The sequence below is a fragment of the Prionailurus bengalensis genome, chromosome B3 (assembly GCF_016509475.1).
Source record: "Prionailurus bengalensis isolate Pbe53 chromosome B3, Fcat_Pben_1.1_paternal_pri, whole genome shotgun sequence".
Lineage (NCBI taxonomy): Eukaryota > Metazoa > Chordata > Mammalia > Carnivora > Felidae > Prionailurus > Prionailurus bengalensis.
The window spans coordinates 107,070,991-107,086,421 of record NC_057355.1 but is presented as its reverse complement, the minus strand read 5'-3'; the positions used below and the strand labels follow the sequence as shown (position 1 = coordinate 107,086,421).

The following is a 15,431-nucleotide window of genomic DNA, read 5'->3' as shown; positions in this document are numbered from 1 at the left end:
TGTGAATATTTGTTTTCATTTCTCTTGGGTAAATACCGAGGGGTGGAATTGCTGGGTTGTATAGTTAGTGTATGTTTAACTTGGCAGTAAGAAACTGCCAAAATAGTTTGCCAAAGTGGTTGTACAAATTTATCATTCCGCTAGCAATGGGATACTCCCCATCCTCACCAACATTCAGAATTGTCAAAACACTTACAATTGTTGGGGCCCTTGGGTGGCTCAGTCAGTTAAGCATCCGAGTTCGGCGTAGGTCATGATCTCGTGGTTTGTGGGTTTGAACCCCACATCGGGCTCTGTGCTGACAGCTCAGAGCCTGGAGCCTGCTTCGGATTCTGTGCCTCCCCCTCTCTCTCTCTCTCTGCCCCTCCCCTGCTCACGCTCTGTCTCTCTCTCTCTCTCAAAAGTGAACCAACTTAAAAAAAAAATTAAAAGGAACACTTAAAATTGTTAACATTTAAGCCATTTTTAATAGGTATATAATGGTATTTCATCGTGATTTTTATTTGTATTTCTCCAATGACTGATGTTATTTTTTCATGTGCTTTTTGGCCACTTGTACATCATCCTTTGTGAAGTGCCTTGAACCAATTATCCATTGCAGCATAACAAATATTACAAATCATTTACTTTGCTCCCAAATTGGCAATTTGGCCAGAGCCTGGTAGAGACCCCTCATGTCTGCTCTGCATGACATTAGCTGGAGCAACTTGATGTCTGGGGTTAATTTGGCTGCTGGGGACTGGAAGCATCTGAAGAGCCACCCACTCACTCGGTGTGTCTTATGTTGATGCTGGCTCTCTGCTGGACTCTCCATGTAGTTGCTTGGCCTGCTATGTTCCAAAAGCTAGCATCCCAAGTACAAGGGGAGGGGACACAGATGCCACCACTAATGGGAGGCGTTGTCAGCATCACATTTTGGGAAGCACATGTGGGATGAAATATATTGTGGGGCCATCTCTGGAAAATGCAGTCTTCCATTTGTCCAAATCTTTTGCTTATTGCTTTGTGTTGTTTGTGTTGTTACGTTAAAATCTTTGTGTATTCTGGAAATGAGTCCTTTTCCAGTATGAGGCTTGAATTTTCATTTTCTTAATGTTTTCTTGAAAAGAGCAAAAGTCTGGGTGCCTGGGTGGCTCAGTCGGTTAAGTGTCGAACTTCAGCTCAGTTCATGATCTCTCAGTCCGTAAGTTCGAGCCCCGCATCAGGCTCTTTGCTGACAGCTCGGAGCCTGGAGCCTGCTTCGGGTTCTGTGACTCCTTCTCTCTCTGCCCCTCTGCCTCTCACGCTCTGTCTCTCTCTCAAAAATAAACATTAAAAAAAAAAACACAAAAGTCTTGCCTTTGGATAAAGTCTGCTTTATTTATTTCATCTTTTAAGGTTAGTACTTTCTGTGTAATAAGACATTTTTGCCTAAGCCAAGTTCTCAAAGATTTTCTCCAGTATTTTCTTTATAAGCTTTTAGTTTTCACTGTTATGTCTACATCTCCAGTTCATTTCAAGTTCATGTTTACACGTGGGGTAAGAGTTGAATTTCATTGTTTTCTCTTATGTATATCCAGTTGTTCTAGCACCATTGTTGGAAGGACTGTCTTTTTAGCATTGTACTACTCCAACTTTTTCAGATGTCCATTTGATGCATCTTTTCCTTCTCAATATCTAACTTCACACCGATACCACACTGTCCTGATTACTGTAGTTTCATATTCAGCCTGGAAATTGGGTACTGTAAGTTCTCCACACTTGTGCTTCACTCTTGGAACTATTCTGGCTATTTTAGGTCTTTTGATTTCCATATAAGTTTTAGAATCAGCTTATTAATCTATAATTACACATACCTGTCGGGATCTTAATTGGGTTTGCACTGACTCTGTGAACCAATTTGGAGAGAATTGACATATTAACAAAATTAAGTCTTTCAATCCAAGAACACCGTATATATCTTCATTTGTTTAGAACTTATTTTTCTCAGCAGGATTTTGCAGCTTTCAGGTGTTATGATAGGGGCCCTCAAGACCATCCTTAGGCTCATTGATTAGCTAGGATCCACCGGGCTCAAGTTGTTATGGTTATTGCCCATTACAGTGAAGGATACAGAGTAAAATCAGCAAAGGGAAAAGGCACATGGGGCAAAGTGTACAGGAAATCAGGTGCAAAATGGCAGGTGTTCTCACCCAGTGTAGTCGCACAGGTGCACTTAACTTCCCCAGTAATGATGTGTGCAGCACTTGCAGGGCGGCGCCAAGCGGGGGCGCTCTGACCTGGGCATTAAAGGTATGGATTGGAGGTGGTTGGTCACGAAGGATAGGAAAACAAATATATTTCATATATTTTCTCCTTGCTGATAGTAGGAGGGCAAGTCTGGTCCAGTTTTTCGGTCATTTTGGAAGTAGAAATTTTTAGATAAACATAATTTTTGGAAAACAAATAGCATTACTTTTATAAAAATCTTCACATTTCCATAACCTTTGAATTTTGAAAATTTTTATTTTAGGGAAGTATTTGGATTTGTGGGCTGAATTTCAGACTACAGTTAAGGTGAGCTTTTTTGTGTTGTCTCCATAAATATTTTATTTCTAAAAATATTCACTTACCTAATAAGTGTGTGTGTGTGTGTGTGTGTGTGTGTGTGTGTGTGTGTGTGTGTAGGAAGTCAGGATTGAAAGGGAGTGACAATGACCATCATCTTAAAATGTTGTTGAAAAAACAAAATTCATTAGTAAATTTTAAGTATCATATTAGCTTTATTCAATGATTCATGAATCGAGCAGCATCCAAGCTAGCAGATAAAAAGGTGCTCTGAGGAGCTATACAAAACAGAGGACTTTTATAGGCAGAAGGGAGCAGGAACAGGGAAGTTATACTAAGCAAAAAAAGCAGACTGGTTATTGCAGGATCACTTGCCTTTAGCTGATGGCAGGCATCTATCAGGCAGATGACCTAACTAGTGCTGATCGGGTGATTAGATGATTCCTGAATGACCAGTGTAAGATTCCATTTCCCAGAGAGCCAAACTGTAATTAAATTAATTTTCACGTTGGTGATCTGAGGCTCAGCATAAGTGACTCCATTTGGGACCTTTGTGTTATTTTTAGCGGGGCCCAATGTCACTATGAAATCGTAATCCTTTGGGAAATTGTCTTCCTACTCTACCAGGAGTAGGTTAAAGGGAATGACTCCCCCACCCCCTAGCCAGAAACACAAATTGAACACACACTATTTGAGGCCACAGTTGTCACGTCTGAAGTTCATCTGCCCTCCGTGTGTTACCAAGCCCTGCTGCTTCTCCACACCCCCCCTCCCGCCCCCAGCACTATAAAGGCAGGCAGGATGGAGTTTAAATCCTGCTTTGCCACTTTCTAAGTATTTCAGGTTTACATATGATCCTGGCTTAGCTTTTAACCTTTTTCAGATGAAGCTACTGAGGCTCAGAGAGTTGAAGTAACTTGCTCAACACGGAACAGTTCATGAACTTACGGGGCTTTAAAACTCAGATCCAGCCTGATTCTAAAGCTCTTAAGCTGTAAGCCATGCAGAAGATGGTCTGCAATTCTGTGCTGCTTTGGTGCCAGCCAGGTGATGGTCTGCAATTCTGTGCTGCTTTGGTGCCAGCCAGGTGAGCTGGCTTTTTATGCCGCCGCCACCACCATCACCACCGCCGTCCTACCCAGTTAAAAGTTGGACTTCAGTGAGAGTGTCATTCGTCTCCTTTGCTAATCCATTTTTCCCCTGAGATCTTTGACAGGACTTTGTGAATGTGCTGTGCATACTTATTTTGCAAGAGTAATACCAACTTTGCGTATATATTTTTGTCTTGGACATGATTCACTCAACGTTTTTATTTCTTTTGTTGGAATTTATATTTACACACCGCAAAACATTATTTTTTAAAGGAACTGGTAAACAGTGGTGGTGAGACTTTGCAAGGAATAAAAAAGCTAACAGAGAGGCTGCAGGAAAGGGATGAAAACATTGAGCGTATCAGCATTTGGCTACAAGGGAATCTTGAAGAGCTGCGTTTTCTTATGGAACAGGAATTGAAAACGGACCTCCATAGTAAGTAACATCTCAAAAGCTCTGGGTAACAAAGAACCTCTTGTTATTTTACTGTGGCTGGTAACATCAAAAAAAGCACTTAAAACAAAAAGCTAACCAAAGAACGTAGTTATCTCTGATAGTCCATCCTCAGTTAATATCACCTTCACCTAAACATGGATTCTCATTTGTGGGGTTGGATGTGGTCCATCAGCAGTGTGAGACAAATCCCTTCCACCTATGTGAATTTTCTAAATAACTGAATATTTCTTTCTGGTTTTTTAAAACTCTTATTTTCAAGGTCTTTTTAAAAAACCCTTTTACACACTTTCTTACCTTCTTAAGCAGAGGATATGAAACATCACTTTACCTTTTCTTCCTGAGTTGAGTTTAGTATTAAAGACAGCAACTATTGCCTTCTCTGAAAATCAGTGATAGTGATGCCTTCTGGGGCTCCTGAGATGTAACACATTCTACATAACATGATTGTGTCACGAGCAAGCAGTCCAGTCTCTCCAGAGGATTATCAACTTCATTCTCAATTTTTACTCTAATGTCACGTTAGACGTGAGGGCCACAGAACTCTGTGCAGATTCTGGCTGCTGTAGGAAATGGAGGTCAGTCCTTGCACAGGGACAGCCCTGAGATCCCCGGGGTGGAATCCCTTGGGAAGACGGGATGATGGAGGTACAAAGGGCTGGGAGAAGGAAGGAGAATAGAGTGTAGAGGAGAAATGGAGTGGTGAAATGAGAATGTCATCTAGCAAATGCACGGATTAGAGGTGTCATTTTATTTAAAAAAATTTTTTTAATGTTTGTTTTTGAGAGAAAGAGAGAGAGAGCGCACAAGCAGGGGAGGGGCAGACAGAAAGGGAGACACAGAATCCTTAGCAGGCTCCAGGCTCTGAGCTGTCAGCACAGAGCCCCATGCAGGGCTCGAACTCATGAACTGTGAGATCATGACCTGAGCTGAAGTCTGATGCTCAACTGACTGAGCCCCCCAGGTGCCCCTAGAGGTGTCATTTTAAAGAAGGTCATTAGCTAAGCAATTTTAAAGGTGGGTTGTAGAAAATGAAATAAGATAGAAAGTGATGGGATTAAAGACATTCCAATATTTGGTAAAAACCAATGTTCTCAGGGCACTGCTTGACCAGAGAAATAATGTTTTAGTGACCATTGAAGACTTTTGTGGGTAAACTTTATCAGCCAAAAAGCTGATTTGCGGTCCTGCTTCAGCCTGGTGATACTTATTATGTATCAGTGCATATTGGGTTGCTGATGGGCCCTGGTCACTTTGTAAAATTTTCTTTGGGAAGTTAGGACATCCCCAGCAACTGTATATCAAGCAGAATTTAAAAAGTGAAATCACCTCAAAGCATCAATTGCACTATTTTCACATGAATGAGTCTCCCATCTTTGTCCGAAACCTGATGGGATCTTTCATGTTGGGGCAAATGTAAATAGATTAGATTGAAAAGCTAAGCCCACTAATACCATATTCTCTTTTTCACATATTTTGTGGACTCATTGATAACTATATGGAAAGGGGAATATTACAGTGTGAAAATAAAGGAAGACCAGCTAAATGGAAATAAGCTGAGGCATAAAACTTGGTATAGCAAGAGAATGAGTCGCCATCCTTTGCTTTTTGCAGAGATCCAAAGGCAGGGGAATGGGAAAGGTGTAATGTGAAAAAACAGGGAAGGTGTCTGATGTGCTCCGATTGGAGCTTGTTAGCATGGGGAAGCTGGGAGCAGCTTAGGAGGACATGGTATGTCATTAATTAGTAAGCATATCTGGCTTTCTCTGGTTGTTCCAAGGTTAAAAGGGTCAAAAGTAGGGAAGTTAGTGGTCAGTGCTAATGTTATGACATTCTGGGCCAGTTGCAGAGTGTGTGGGTCAGAGAACTCCTCAGGCTCTGGTCTTCTCACTTCTGCTATCGTGGGAGAATCGGTTATCCTACAAATGTATGTAAAATGCGTTGTCATAGGGGTTTCCCAGGTGAAGCAGAAGAACTGTGAGAGAACCTAACAGGGAATGAGACTTTGACCCAGTTAAGGAATCCGGGGGAGGAGTGGGGGGGAGGAGAGGTCTCTGAAATGGAGCTGACATTGAATGTTTCTGGTTTCCCTAACTCCACTTATCTCTGCTCCTAGAAGAGCATCAGCATGATGTGGGCTTTGAAGGTAGGCAGACCTGGGCTCAGATCTCAGCCCTGCTTCCTATGTGTTATTTAACCTCTACTCCCTAGGTTCCCTGATTGTAAAATATGGATAGTTAACAGGAAGTTACAAAGCATCGGACCCAAATTAGGCACTCATCAGATCTCTTGAAATCTATGGCCCTCCTAAGGAAGTAAGTCAGCTTTGACCCCTTGGATTACTTAATCATCTCTGAGCCACCTGTAATCTGGCTTTTGGATTTTCCCTTTTGAATGGCCTCTCTCAAGTGATGGGGCTTGTAGAGAAGCCCTTGATCTCTTCCAGCTCAACAGTGCTCTCCTGTTCTCTTCTGGACATAATCTGTCACTGTAGCCCTGCAGGGCCTGGCCCTCTCCTTCAGGAACACTGCACTAGCTTCAGTAACAGATGGGGGCACCTCTGAGCCTGGCACTAGAGCAAATGCTGCAGTTACTGAGTTGAATAAGACCCAGTTCTTGAACCTCAAAGTATGTACATCGTCAGGGCAAACAAGCAAAGAGCTGATTAGAATACAAGGGATTCCTTCTAGTGAGTGGCTATGAGAGGGTAAAGGAGACACCTCTAAGCCTTTTTTTAGGTGTTGGGAATACAGAAGGATGTCTTCCTGAAAGGGCAGTAGACGTGCCCTGGGCCAAGGACCACGGTAGCCTGGCTGAGTAGACATCTACCGTGGGTACCGGTTGGCACAGGTGGAGGAACGGCTTGTCAGAACTTGAAATGCCAGAATTCATCTTGAAAACTAAGATTACCTTTTATTTGGAAGAAGGACTGTTAAGGCAAAAAGTAAACAAGTTCTTAGTGTGTATTCCTAAATCAAATAGTAACCGAGTACAGATTATTTTTTTAAAAAGTATTAAAGTTACAGATATTTATATTAACTAAATATCTTCATTTGGTATGTGTAGTACAGAAGACTTTTAGACCGAGGGATATTTTAAAAGAGCAAATTTGTATATGCTGTCAGCCAAGTCTTGCAACCCAATAGTTTTAGACAAATATATAACATGTAATTGTTAATCAATTGACCCAAATTAGTAAAAATATTTTGACCTTTAAATTACCTATCCAGCACTGGTTAGGAAAATAATTACCATGCACTATAGCAGTGAGGGTTATGATTGCCTATGAGTACCTAAGTAAAAACTGAACAAACCTGAGCTAGGACAAGGGCAATTTGTTTTTTTTTGTTGTTGTGTTTTTAAATGTTTGAGAAAGAATCCCAAGCAGACTCCGCACTGTCAGTGCAGAGCCTGACGTGGGGCTTGAACTCACAAACCATGAGATCATGACCTGAACCAAAATCCAGAGTATGATGTGTAACTGATGGAGTAACCTAGGTGCCCATTTTTTATATTTTTAATGACCGTGTTTCAACAGATTATTTACTAACATTAACAACCACAGTTGCTATGAATTGTTCTGATCTTGTTCTTAAATATATATCTGCATTTTTAATTTGCTTTAAGTATTCCTGAAATTCTTTGCATTTGAGGAATGTAATAATGACTTACATGATTTTTCCTTTTGCATACACATCTTTCTGCTAGACTAGGAAATCAAAGGAGATAATTGTTAAAATGGTTCCAAATGTAACGGGACAGATATGGTACTGGTAAGCAGATAATGACTCCCCAGGCTCTACGCCACCCCCAAGTCCCAGATTATACAGTCATCTAACTGAGGATTCTTTGGGAAATTTAGAATTTTAATGGACACTAATAACCACCCAAACTTGTATGAGATACATAAAATTCTTATTTATTTTTATTCCTACAGAAAAGAAGAAACACGTTCATATAAAAAAAGTCCACCCCCCCGTGGTTGAATGTACCATGAAAAACGCATTAGCAGAGAAAAAATAGTAACTTCAAAGATACAACTGCTGTGAATTCAAAAGGCACAAAGTGAGTGCACTTTCTTTCAGATTTTGCAATGGTCAGTGAAATTTTTAAGTTTGAGATTAACAAGCCTGCATAATCCCCACTGAATAGCAGAATTGGTAAATAATCTGACCATGTTTATCCATTTGTGTTGTTTAGAAGGTTATCAGGTTAAGTGCTAAACCTTATTTTGGTTCCACGTGAGTCTCTTAAAGGCTTCAGAGCATAAAATTCACAGCACACCTATCAACAACCACAGGAAAACTACGTATTGTATATATTCTGTATTTTGTTAAATCTAAGAAGGCATCAATTCTGAGATGCATCCTAATTCAGAGATGTCACATGTGAAAAAGTTTCAGGATCAATAAAATATGGCCCTGGTATACAGCCTTTAAAAAGGAGACCTAGGAAGGAGGGACTATGTGAATACATGTATTTATTCATTTGGGAAAGGAATACTCTTACTAAATAGTTTGAATTATTTCCACAATTCGTGTGGCAAAATACAATTAAATGTCAGAACATCTGAGGTTTTTTTTTGTAAACATTTTATTGTTTTTCTTAACAGAAACAACCAGAAGATGTTTTCAACCAAACCACCTATAAACAAAAAACCTGTTATACAAATTATGCTCTAGTTTTATAATCAAAATACTGTATTGGTAAAAATAAATAGATAACAACAAACAACGTACTTCATTTCCATGATTGCTAGCAGACCACCAAGGTATGTTTGTCCTTATAATTACACTTGAAAAACAAATACATGCAAAATTAGGTCAATGCTAAAGATTTCGGCTTATTCCAGAAACATGGTTTTGCTCTAAAGAATAACAATATTGTTACAGGAGGCAAGCGCTTCCTAACAAGCCTGTAGTGTCCCAGTGTGCTATAGCATATCTACTATATTTTTCCAAGTCTAACCATAAAGGCTGTTAACAAACAAACCCCATCTTATTTCCATGTACAACAGAAGGGCATTAATACATTTTATATTTTTTACAAGGAACACTTTTTAGGTTTTTTGGCTCTTACATTCAGTGTCCATTGGCTCCTTCGGACAGTATCCGTGAAGGTTCGGTAAATTTTGCAGTGAACAAGTAAAAAAGAGCTGGGGTGGGTACCAAAGCCAAAAGGGGTAAATCTTGCTCGAGTTTATCCACTCTGGAAATGGATATTATTCCATAGGCATGAAGTAACCAGTGGCTGAAGAGAACAATAAGTCTTTTCTTTCTCACCAGAAGATCATAGCAATTCTATATAATGTTATAAAAGAGAGAAAACAAATACAGATTATCAGGCTAAATAAACTAGATAATTTATTAATTATAATTTAAAATGTATTATTTGTTGGGAAGATGGCAGAACAGGAGGATCCTGAGCTTACCTCATCCCATGGATACACTGAGGTAACAGACACAACGGTGCAACTAACTCTGAAAATGACCCAAAGACTGGCAGAGGATTTTCCACAGTTAACTGTAGAGAGGAGGCCACATCAACAAGGGTAAGAAGGGAGAGACTAACCATAAAGAGGAGGGACACCACAAGTCAAAGTTTCAGACCTCACACCAGGAACCCTAGGCACGGGGGTCCAGCACTGGGAGGACGAGTCCCCATAACGTTAGGCTTTGAAAAATAGTGGGCCTTCACTTTGCGAGTTTTTATAATTGGTGGCGCTTAGCTCGAAGAGCCCCAGAAGACAACAGAGAAACTGAGCAGTCCCAGCCATTAAAGAGCCAGCCTAACCTGGCAGAGATACAGCATGGAAGCAACAGTTTGAAAAGCACCAGAGATATCTGTGAAGGAGATTTACTAATCTCAGAATGTCCAATAGAAGTGCAGGGATCTTTAGGAAACTTCTCCAAGAACAAAAGAGCTGGCAAATGCCATTTCTCCCCACTCCTACCCAGACACTTGCAGGAACCAGCAGAACTGTCTTGCTAGCACCATGTCCCAACACACCCTGTGAGCAACCCCAGAGTGGCTCCTGCCCTGGGGAGAAGGGAAGATAATCACACACACGAGTGTGCCTGCAGTCCAAATAGCCGAACCTTATAACCAAATGTGCAGAGGAAGGACCCTGCTGATCCATGCTAATGTAGCCTCAACAGAAAGATTGGGAACAAGCCTCTCTGGTGGGACTGCCAGCCCCACCAACCAATGAAAACCTCTCAGGAGACAAGGCAGGGAGAACGCCCTGGAGACAGGTGCAACTGCAGCCCCAAAAGACAGAATGGGGTCAGGCATCTGGTCTGACCGCTAGGACTGCCACACTGCAGGCTCTCAGCGGCCCCGGACTGGCACTTTAAAAGCACACCCACCAAACCCTGCCCGGTGTGCCCCAAGCAGATGAAGTGGGGCCACTGCTGCTGACTGAAGGCAAACGCAGCTCGGCCACAACGGTAGGACATAGGTACCCACACAGGAGACACCCCTGAAGTGCCTGGTTCTGGTGACCAGGGTGCCATAGGGCACTACAGGACCTCTCCTTCAGAAGACCACAGCTTTCAAGATCAGGAGATATAGTGGACTAGCATCTAATACGTGGAGGGAAAAAAATACACAAATGAGGAGACAGAGGAATACGTCCCAAATGAAACAGAGATAATATGCATGATGAACAACTCAAAGTAATATTCAGTGGACTTGAGAAAAGAGTAGAAGATCTCAGAGTCAGAGATGAAGAACTCAACCGGGATGAACAATACACAAGAGGGAATCAATAATTTAGAGGAGGCAGAAGAAGGATCCATGATTTGGAAGATGTATATAATGGAAAGCAGCCAAGCTGAACAGCAACCAGGAAAAGATACACTAAAAAACAAGAATAGGTTAAGGGAACTCAATGATACCATCAAGCATAATAGTCACATTATAGGGATCCCAGAAGGAGAAGAGAGAGAAAAGGGGCAGAAAATCTGAAATATTAGCTGAAAACTTCCCTAATCTGGGGAAGGAAACAGACAACCTAAGGAGGTCCACACCAAGACACATAGTAATTAAAATGGCAAAAGTAGTGACAGAGATTTTTACAAGAAGAGAAAGGAACGCAGGTACATATTTAAAAAACAACCCCATAAGCCTATGAGCTGATTTTTCAGCAAAAACTCTGAAGGACTGAAGGGAATGGCATAATATATTCAAAGTGCTGAAAGGAAAAAAAAACAAAAACAAGAATACTTAGCAAAGTTACCATTCAGAATAGGAGGAGAGATAAAGGAGTGCATTACTGCTAAACCAGCCTCACAAGAAATATTCAGGGGAATTCTTTGAGTGGAAAGAAAAGGCCATAATCAGAAAATTAGGAAAGGAAAAAAATGTCACAGATAAATGCAAAAATATAATAAAAGATTAATCACATATAAAACCAGTATGGAAATTAAAGCACAAAAGCAGTAAAATCAATTGTATCTATAAGAATCAGTCAAGGGAAAAAAAAAAAATCAGGCAAGGGATTCATAAAAGGATGTAAAGTATGATTATATACATAAAATGGTGGGGAGGGGAGTAAAAATTTAGTGCTTTTAGAATGGGTTCAAACTAAAGTCACTCACAACTTAATATAGACTGCTATACACATAAGGAGTTATATATGGACATAACAGTAACCACAAATCAAAAACCTATAATAGATACATAAATAGAAAGGACTCTAAGCATAACAGTAAAGCCATCAAACCACAAGGGCAGAGAAAGAAAAGGAGCAGAAAACTAGAAAGCAGTGAAAGTAAGAAAATGGGAATAATCTCTTTGAGTATAAATGGGACTAAATACTACAGTCAAAAGACACAGGGTCCTGGGTGGATAAAAAACAAAAACCTAAGTGCTGCCTTTAACAGACTTACTTCAGACTTAAAGATAGACGCAGACTGAAAGTGAAGGGATGGAAAAAAAAAGTATGCAAACAGGGAAAAGAAAGCTGGAATAGCAATACTTATACCGGACAAAACAGACTTTAAAACAAAGTCTGTACCAAGAGACAAAAAAGGACACTACATAATAATAGAACAATCCAACAAGAGGATATAACAATTATAAATATCTATGCAGCCAACATGGAAGCACCTAAACACATAAAGCAACTATTAACAGACAGAAAGGTGACAGTAATCCACTAATAGTTAATTTCAACACTATACTTACATCAATGGATACATCGTCATTCAGACAGAAATCAGTAAGACCAGTGGCTTTTCATGACACATAAAACCAGATGGACCTACAGATATATTCAGAATATTCCTTCCAAAAACAATGGATTCCAAATTCTTTTCAAGTGCACATGGGACCTTCTCCAGAATGGATCACATGTCAGACTATAAAACAAGTCTCAATAAACTTAAAAAGATTAAAATCCTATCATGCATCTCTTCTAACCACAAAGGTATGAAACTAGAAATCAATCACAAGAAAAAAAATGTAGAAACACAAACACATGGAGGCTAAATAACATGCTACTAACAATGAATGGGTCAACCAAGACATCAAAGAGGAAATTAAAAAAATACATGAGACAAATGAAAACCACAATGGTTCAATATGTTTCATTCATATGTGGATCCTGAGAAATTTAACAGAAGACCACGGAGGAGGGGAAGGGGGGAAAAAAGTTACAGAGAGGGAGGGAGGCAAACCACAAGAGACTCTTAAATACTGAGAACAAACTGAGGGTTGATGGGGGAAGGAGGGAGAGGGGAAAGTGGGTGATGGGCATTGAGGAGGGCACCTGTTGGGATGGGCATTGGGTGTTTTATGGAAAACAATTTGACAATAAATTGTATTTAATAATGTAAATAAGTAAAAAAAAAAAAAAAGCCACAATGGTTCAAATCTTTGGGACATGGCAAAAGTTGTTCTAAGAGTGAACATTATAGCAACAGAGGGCTACCTCAAGAAGCAGGAAAAGTTTCAAATAACCTTACTCCTAAACAAGCTACAAAAAGCCCATAGCCAGTAGAAGGAAGAAAATAATAAAGACTAGAGCAGAAGTAAATAAAAGAGAGTTAAAAACAACAACAACAACAACAGATCAGTGAAACCATGAGCTGGTTCTTTGAAGATCAACAAAATCGGTAAGCCAGATTCATCAAGAAAAGAGAGGTCTGAAATAAAACTAGAAAAGGAGAAATAACTGATACCACAGAAATACAAAGGATTAAAAAAGATTATGAAAAATTATACACCAATAAATTGGACACCCTTGAAGAAATGGATACATTCCTAGAAACATACCAGGTAACTGAATCAGGAAACTACTATCGATGAAATGGAATCAGTAATTGAAACACTCTCAACAAACTAAAGTCCAGGACCACATGGCATTACAGGTGAATTCTACCAAACATTAAAAGAAAAGTTAAGGGGTTGCCTAGGTGGCTCAGTTGATTGTCTGATTCAACTTCAGGTCAGGTTATATCTCAGGGCTGAGATCGAGCCCCACATCAGGCTCCACGCTAAACATAGAACCTGCTGGGGATACTCTGTCCCCTTTCTCTCCCTGCCCCCACACTTGTGCTCTCTAAATAAATAAATAAATAAATGAATAAAACAAAGTAAAGAAGAGTTAATACCCATTCTTCTCAAACTATTCCAAAAAATAGGAAGGGAAGCTTCTCAATTTATTCTGTGAGGCCAGCACTCTGATACCACAACCAGAGAAAGATACCACAAAAAGAAAAAACTACAGATATGTTACACATCTACATATTATAATTACTCAACAATTATCTCTGATGAACACAGACGCAAAAATCCTCAACAAAATACTGGTAAACCAAATGGGACAATATACTAAAAAAATTATTCTCTACAACCAAGTGGGTTTTATTCCAAGTTCAATATTTGCAAATCAATCAACATGCGATATCACATTGAGAGAAGACATCAAAACCATAGGATCAGCTCAACAGATGCAAAACAGCATTATTTGTCAAAGCACAACATCCATTTGTGATAAAACCTCTCCACAAAATAGGTCTAGAGAGAACATACCTCAACATAGTGAAGGCCAAATATGAAAACCCCACAGCTTAAATCTTACTAAATGGTAAAAAACAAAGCTTTTTCCTCTAAGATCCAGAACAAGATAAGGATGTTCACTCTCACCACTTTTATTCAACATACTACCAGAAGTCCAAGCTACAGCAATCACGTAAGAAAAAATAAAAGGCATCCAAATTGATAAGAAGTAAAACTTACATGATTTGCAGATGACATACAGTATAACCTTGGATTGTAACTTGTTCTGCAAGTGTTCCACAAGATGAGCAAACAGTTGCAATAAATTTGAACTTGATGAACAATCGATGTCTTGCAATACGAGTAGTAAGTGACAGTGAATGTCACATGATCACAACTGAGCCAATGGTTCTGGAAATTCACTTTGATATACAAGTAGTTTGGATTACAAGCATGTTTCTGGAAGGAATTATGCTCACAAACCAAGGCTTTACTGTATTATGTAGAAAACCTTGAAGACCCACTGAAAACCTCCTAGAACTGATAAATGCATTCAGTGAAGTCGCAGGATACAAAATTAATAAACAGAAATCTGTTGCATTTCTATACACTAATAATGAAGTAGGAGAATGAGAAATTAAAAAAAACAAACCAAGGAAGTGAAAGACCTGTAGTCTGAAAATTATAAAACACTGATGAAAGAAACTGAGGGTGACACAAACAAATGGAAAAGAAATTCCATGCTCATGGATTAGAAGACCCAATATTGTTAAAATGTTTACAGTGCCCAAAGAAATCTACAGATTTAATACAATCCCTATCAAAATAGCAACATTTTTTATAGAACTAGAATAATTGTAAAATTTATATGGAACCAAAAAAACCCTTAAATAGCCAAAGCAATCCTGAGACAGAAAAACAAAGCTGGAGGTATGACAAGCCCAGAGTTCAAGATATACTACAAAGCCACAGTATTCAAAACAGTATTGTACTGACACAGAAGGAGACACACAGATCAGTGGAACAGAATCCCCTGAAATAAACCCCTGCACATATGGCAAAGTAATTTAGGACCATGAAGGCAAAAGTACACGATGGGGAAAAGACGGTCTCTTCAACAGTGTTGCGAAAACTGTACACCTACATTCAAAAAAATGAAGCGGGACCACTTTCTTACCCCATGCACAAAAATACACTCGAAATGGATTAAAGACCTAAATGTGAGCCTTGAAACCATAAAGTTCCTAGAACAAAATAGGCAGTAATCTGACTTTGGCTAAAGAAACATTTTCCTATACATGTCTCCTCAGGCAAGAGAAACAAAGTAAAAACAAAGTATTGGGACCACACCAGAA

General features: G+C 39.6%; 2 protein-coding genes across 5 annotated transcripts in view; one reads left to right on the top strand and one right to left on the bottom strand.

The window, feature by feature from the left end:
• CCDC175 (coiled-coil domain containing 175) overlaps window positions 1–8,874 on the top strand; it is a 77,518-nt gene extending 68,644 nt beyond the window's left edge. The window contains exons 18-21 of one of the 2 annotated variants that reach the window (XM_043556276.1): window positions 2,492–2,535; window positions 3,891–4,053; window positions 8,009–8,136; window positions 8,684–8,874. In XM_043556276.1, coding sequence (XP_043412211.1) covers window positions 2,492–2,535; window positions 3,891–4,053; window positions 8,009–8,094 — 293 coding nt within the window. In that variant the 3' untranslated portion in view covers window positions 8,095–8,136; window positions 8,684–8,874. Of the gene's footprint in view, window positions 1–2,491; window positions 2,536–3,890; window positions 4,058–8,008; window positions 8,137–8,683 lie in introns of those variants that run through there. The other variant, XM_043556277.1, reaches the window with a different exon arrangement.
• Window positions 7,968–15,431, bottom strand: part of LOC122469165 (JNK1/MAPK8 associated membrane protein) — a 30,578-nt gene continuing 23,114 nt past the window's right edge. For 2 of the 3 annotated variants that reach the window (XM_043556278.1, XM_043556279.1), the window contains exon 7: window positions 7,968–9,371. In XM_043556278.1, coding sequence (XP_043412213.1) covers window positions 9,153–9,371 — 219 coding nt within the window. In that variant the 3' untranslated portion in view covers window positions 7,968–9,152. The remainder of the gene's footprint in view (window positions 9,372–15,431) is intronic. The other variant, XM_043556280.1, reaches the window with a different exon arrangement.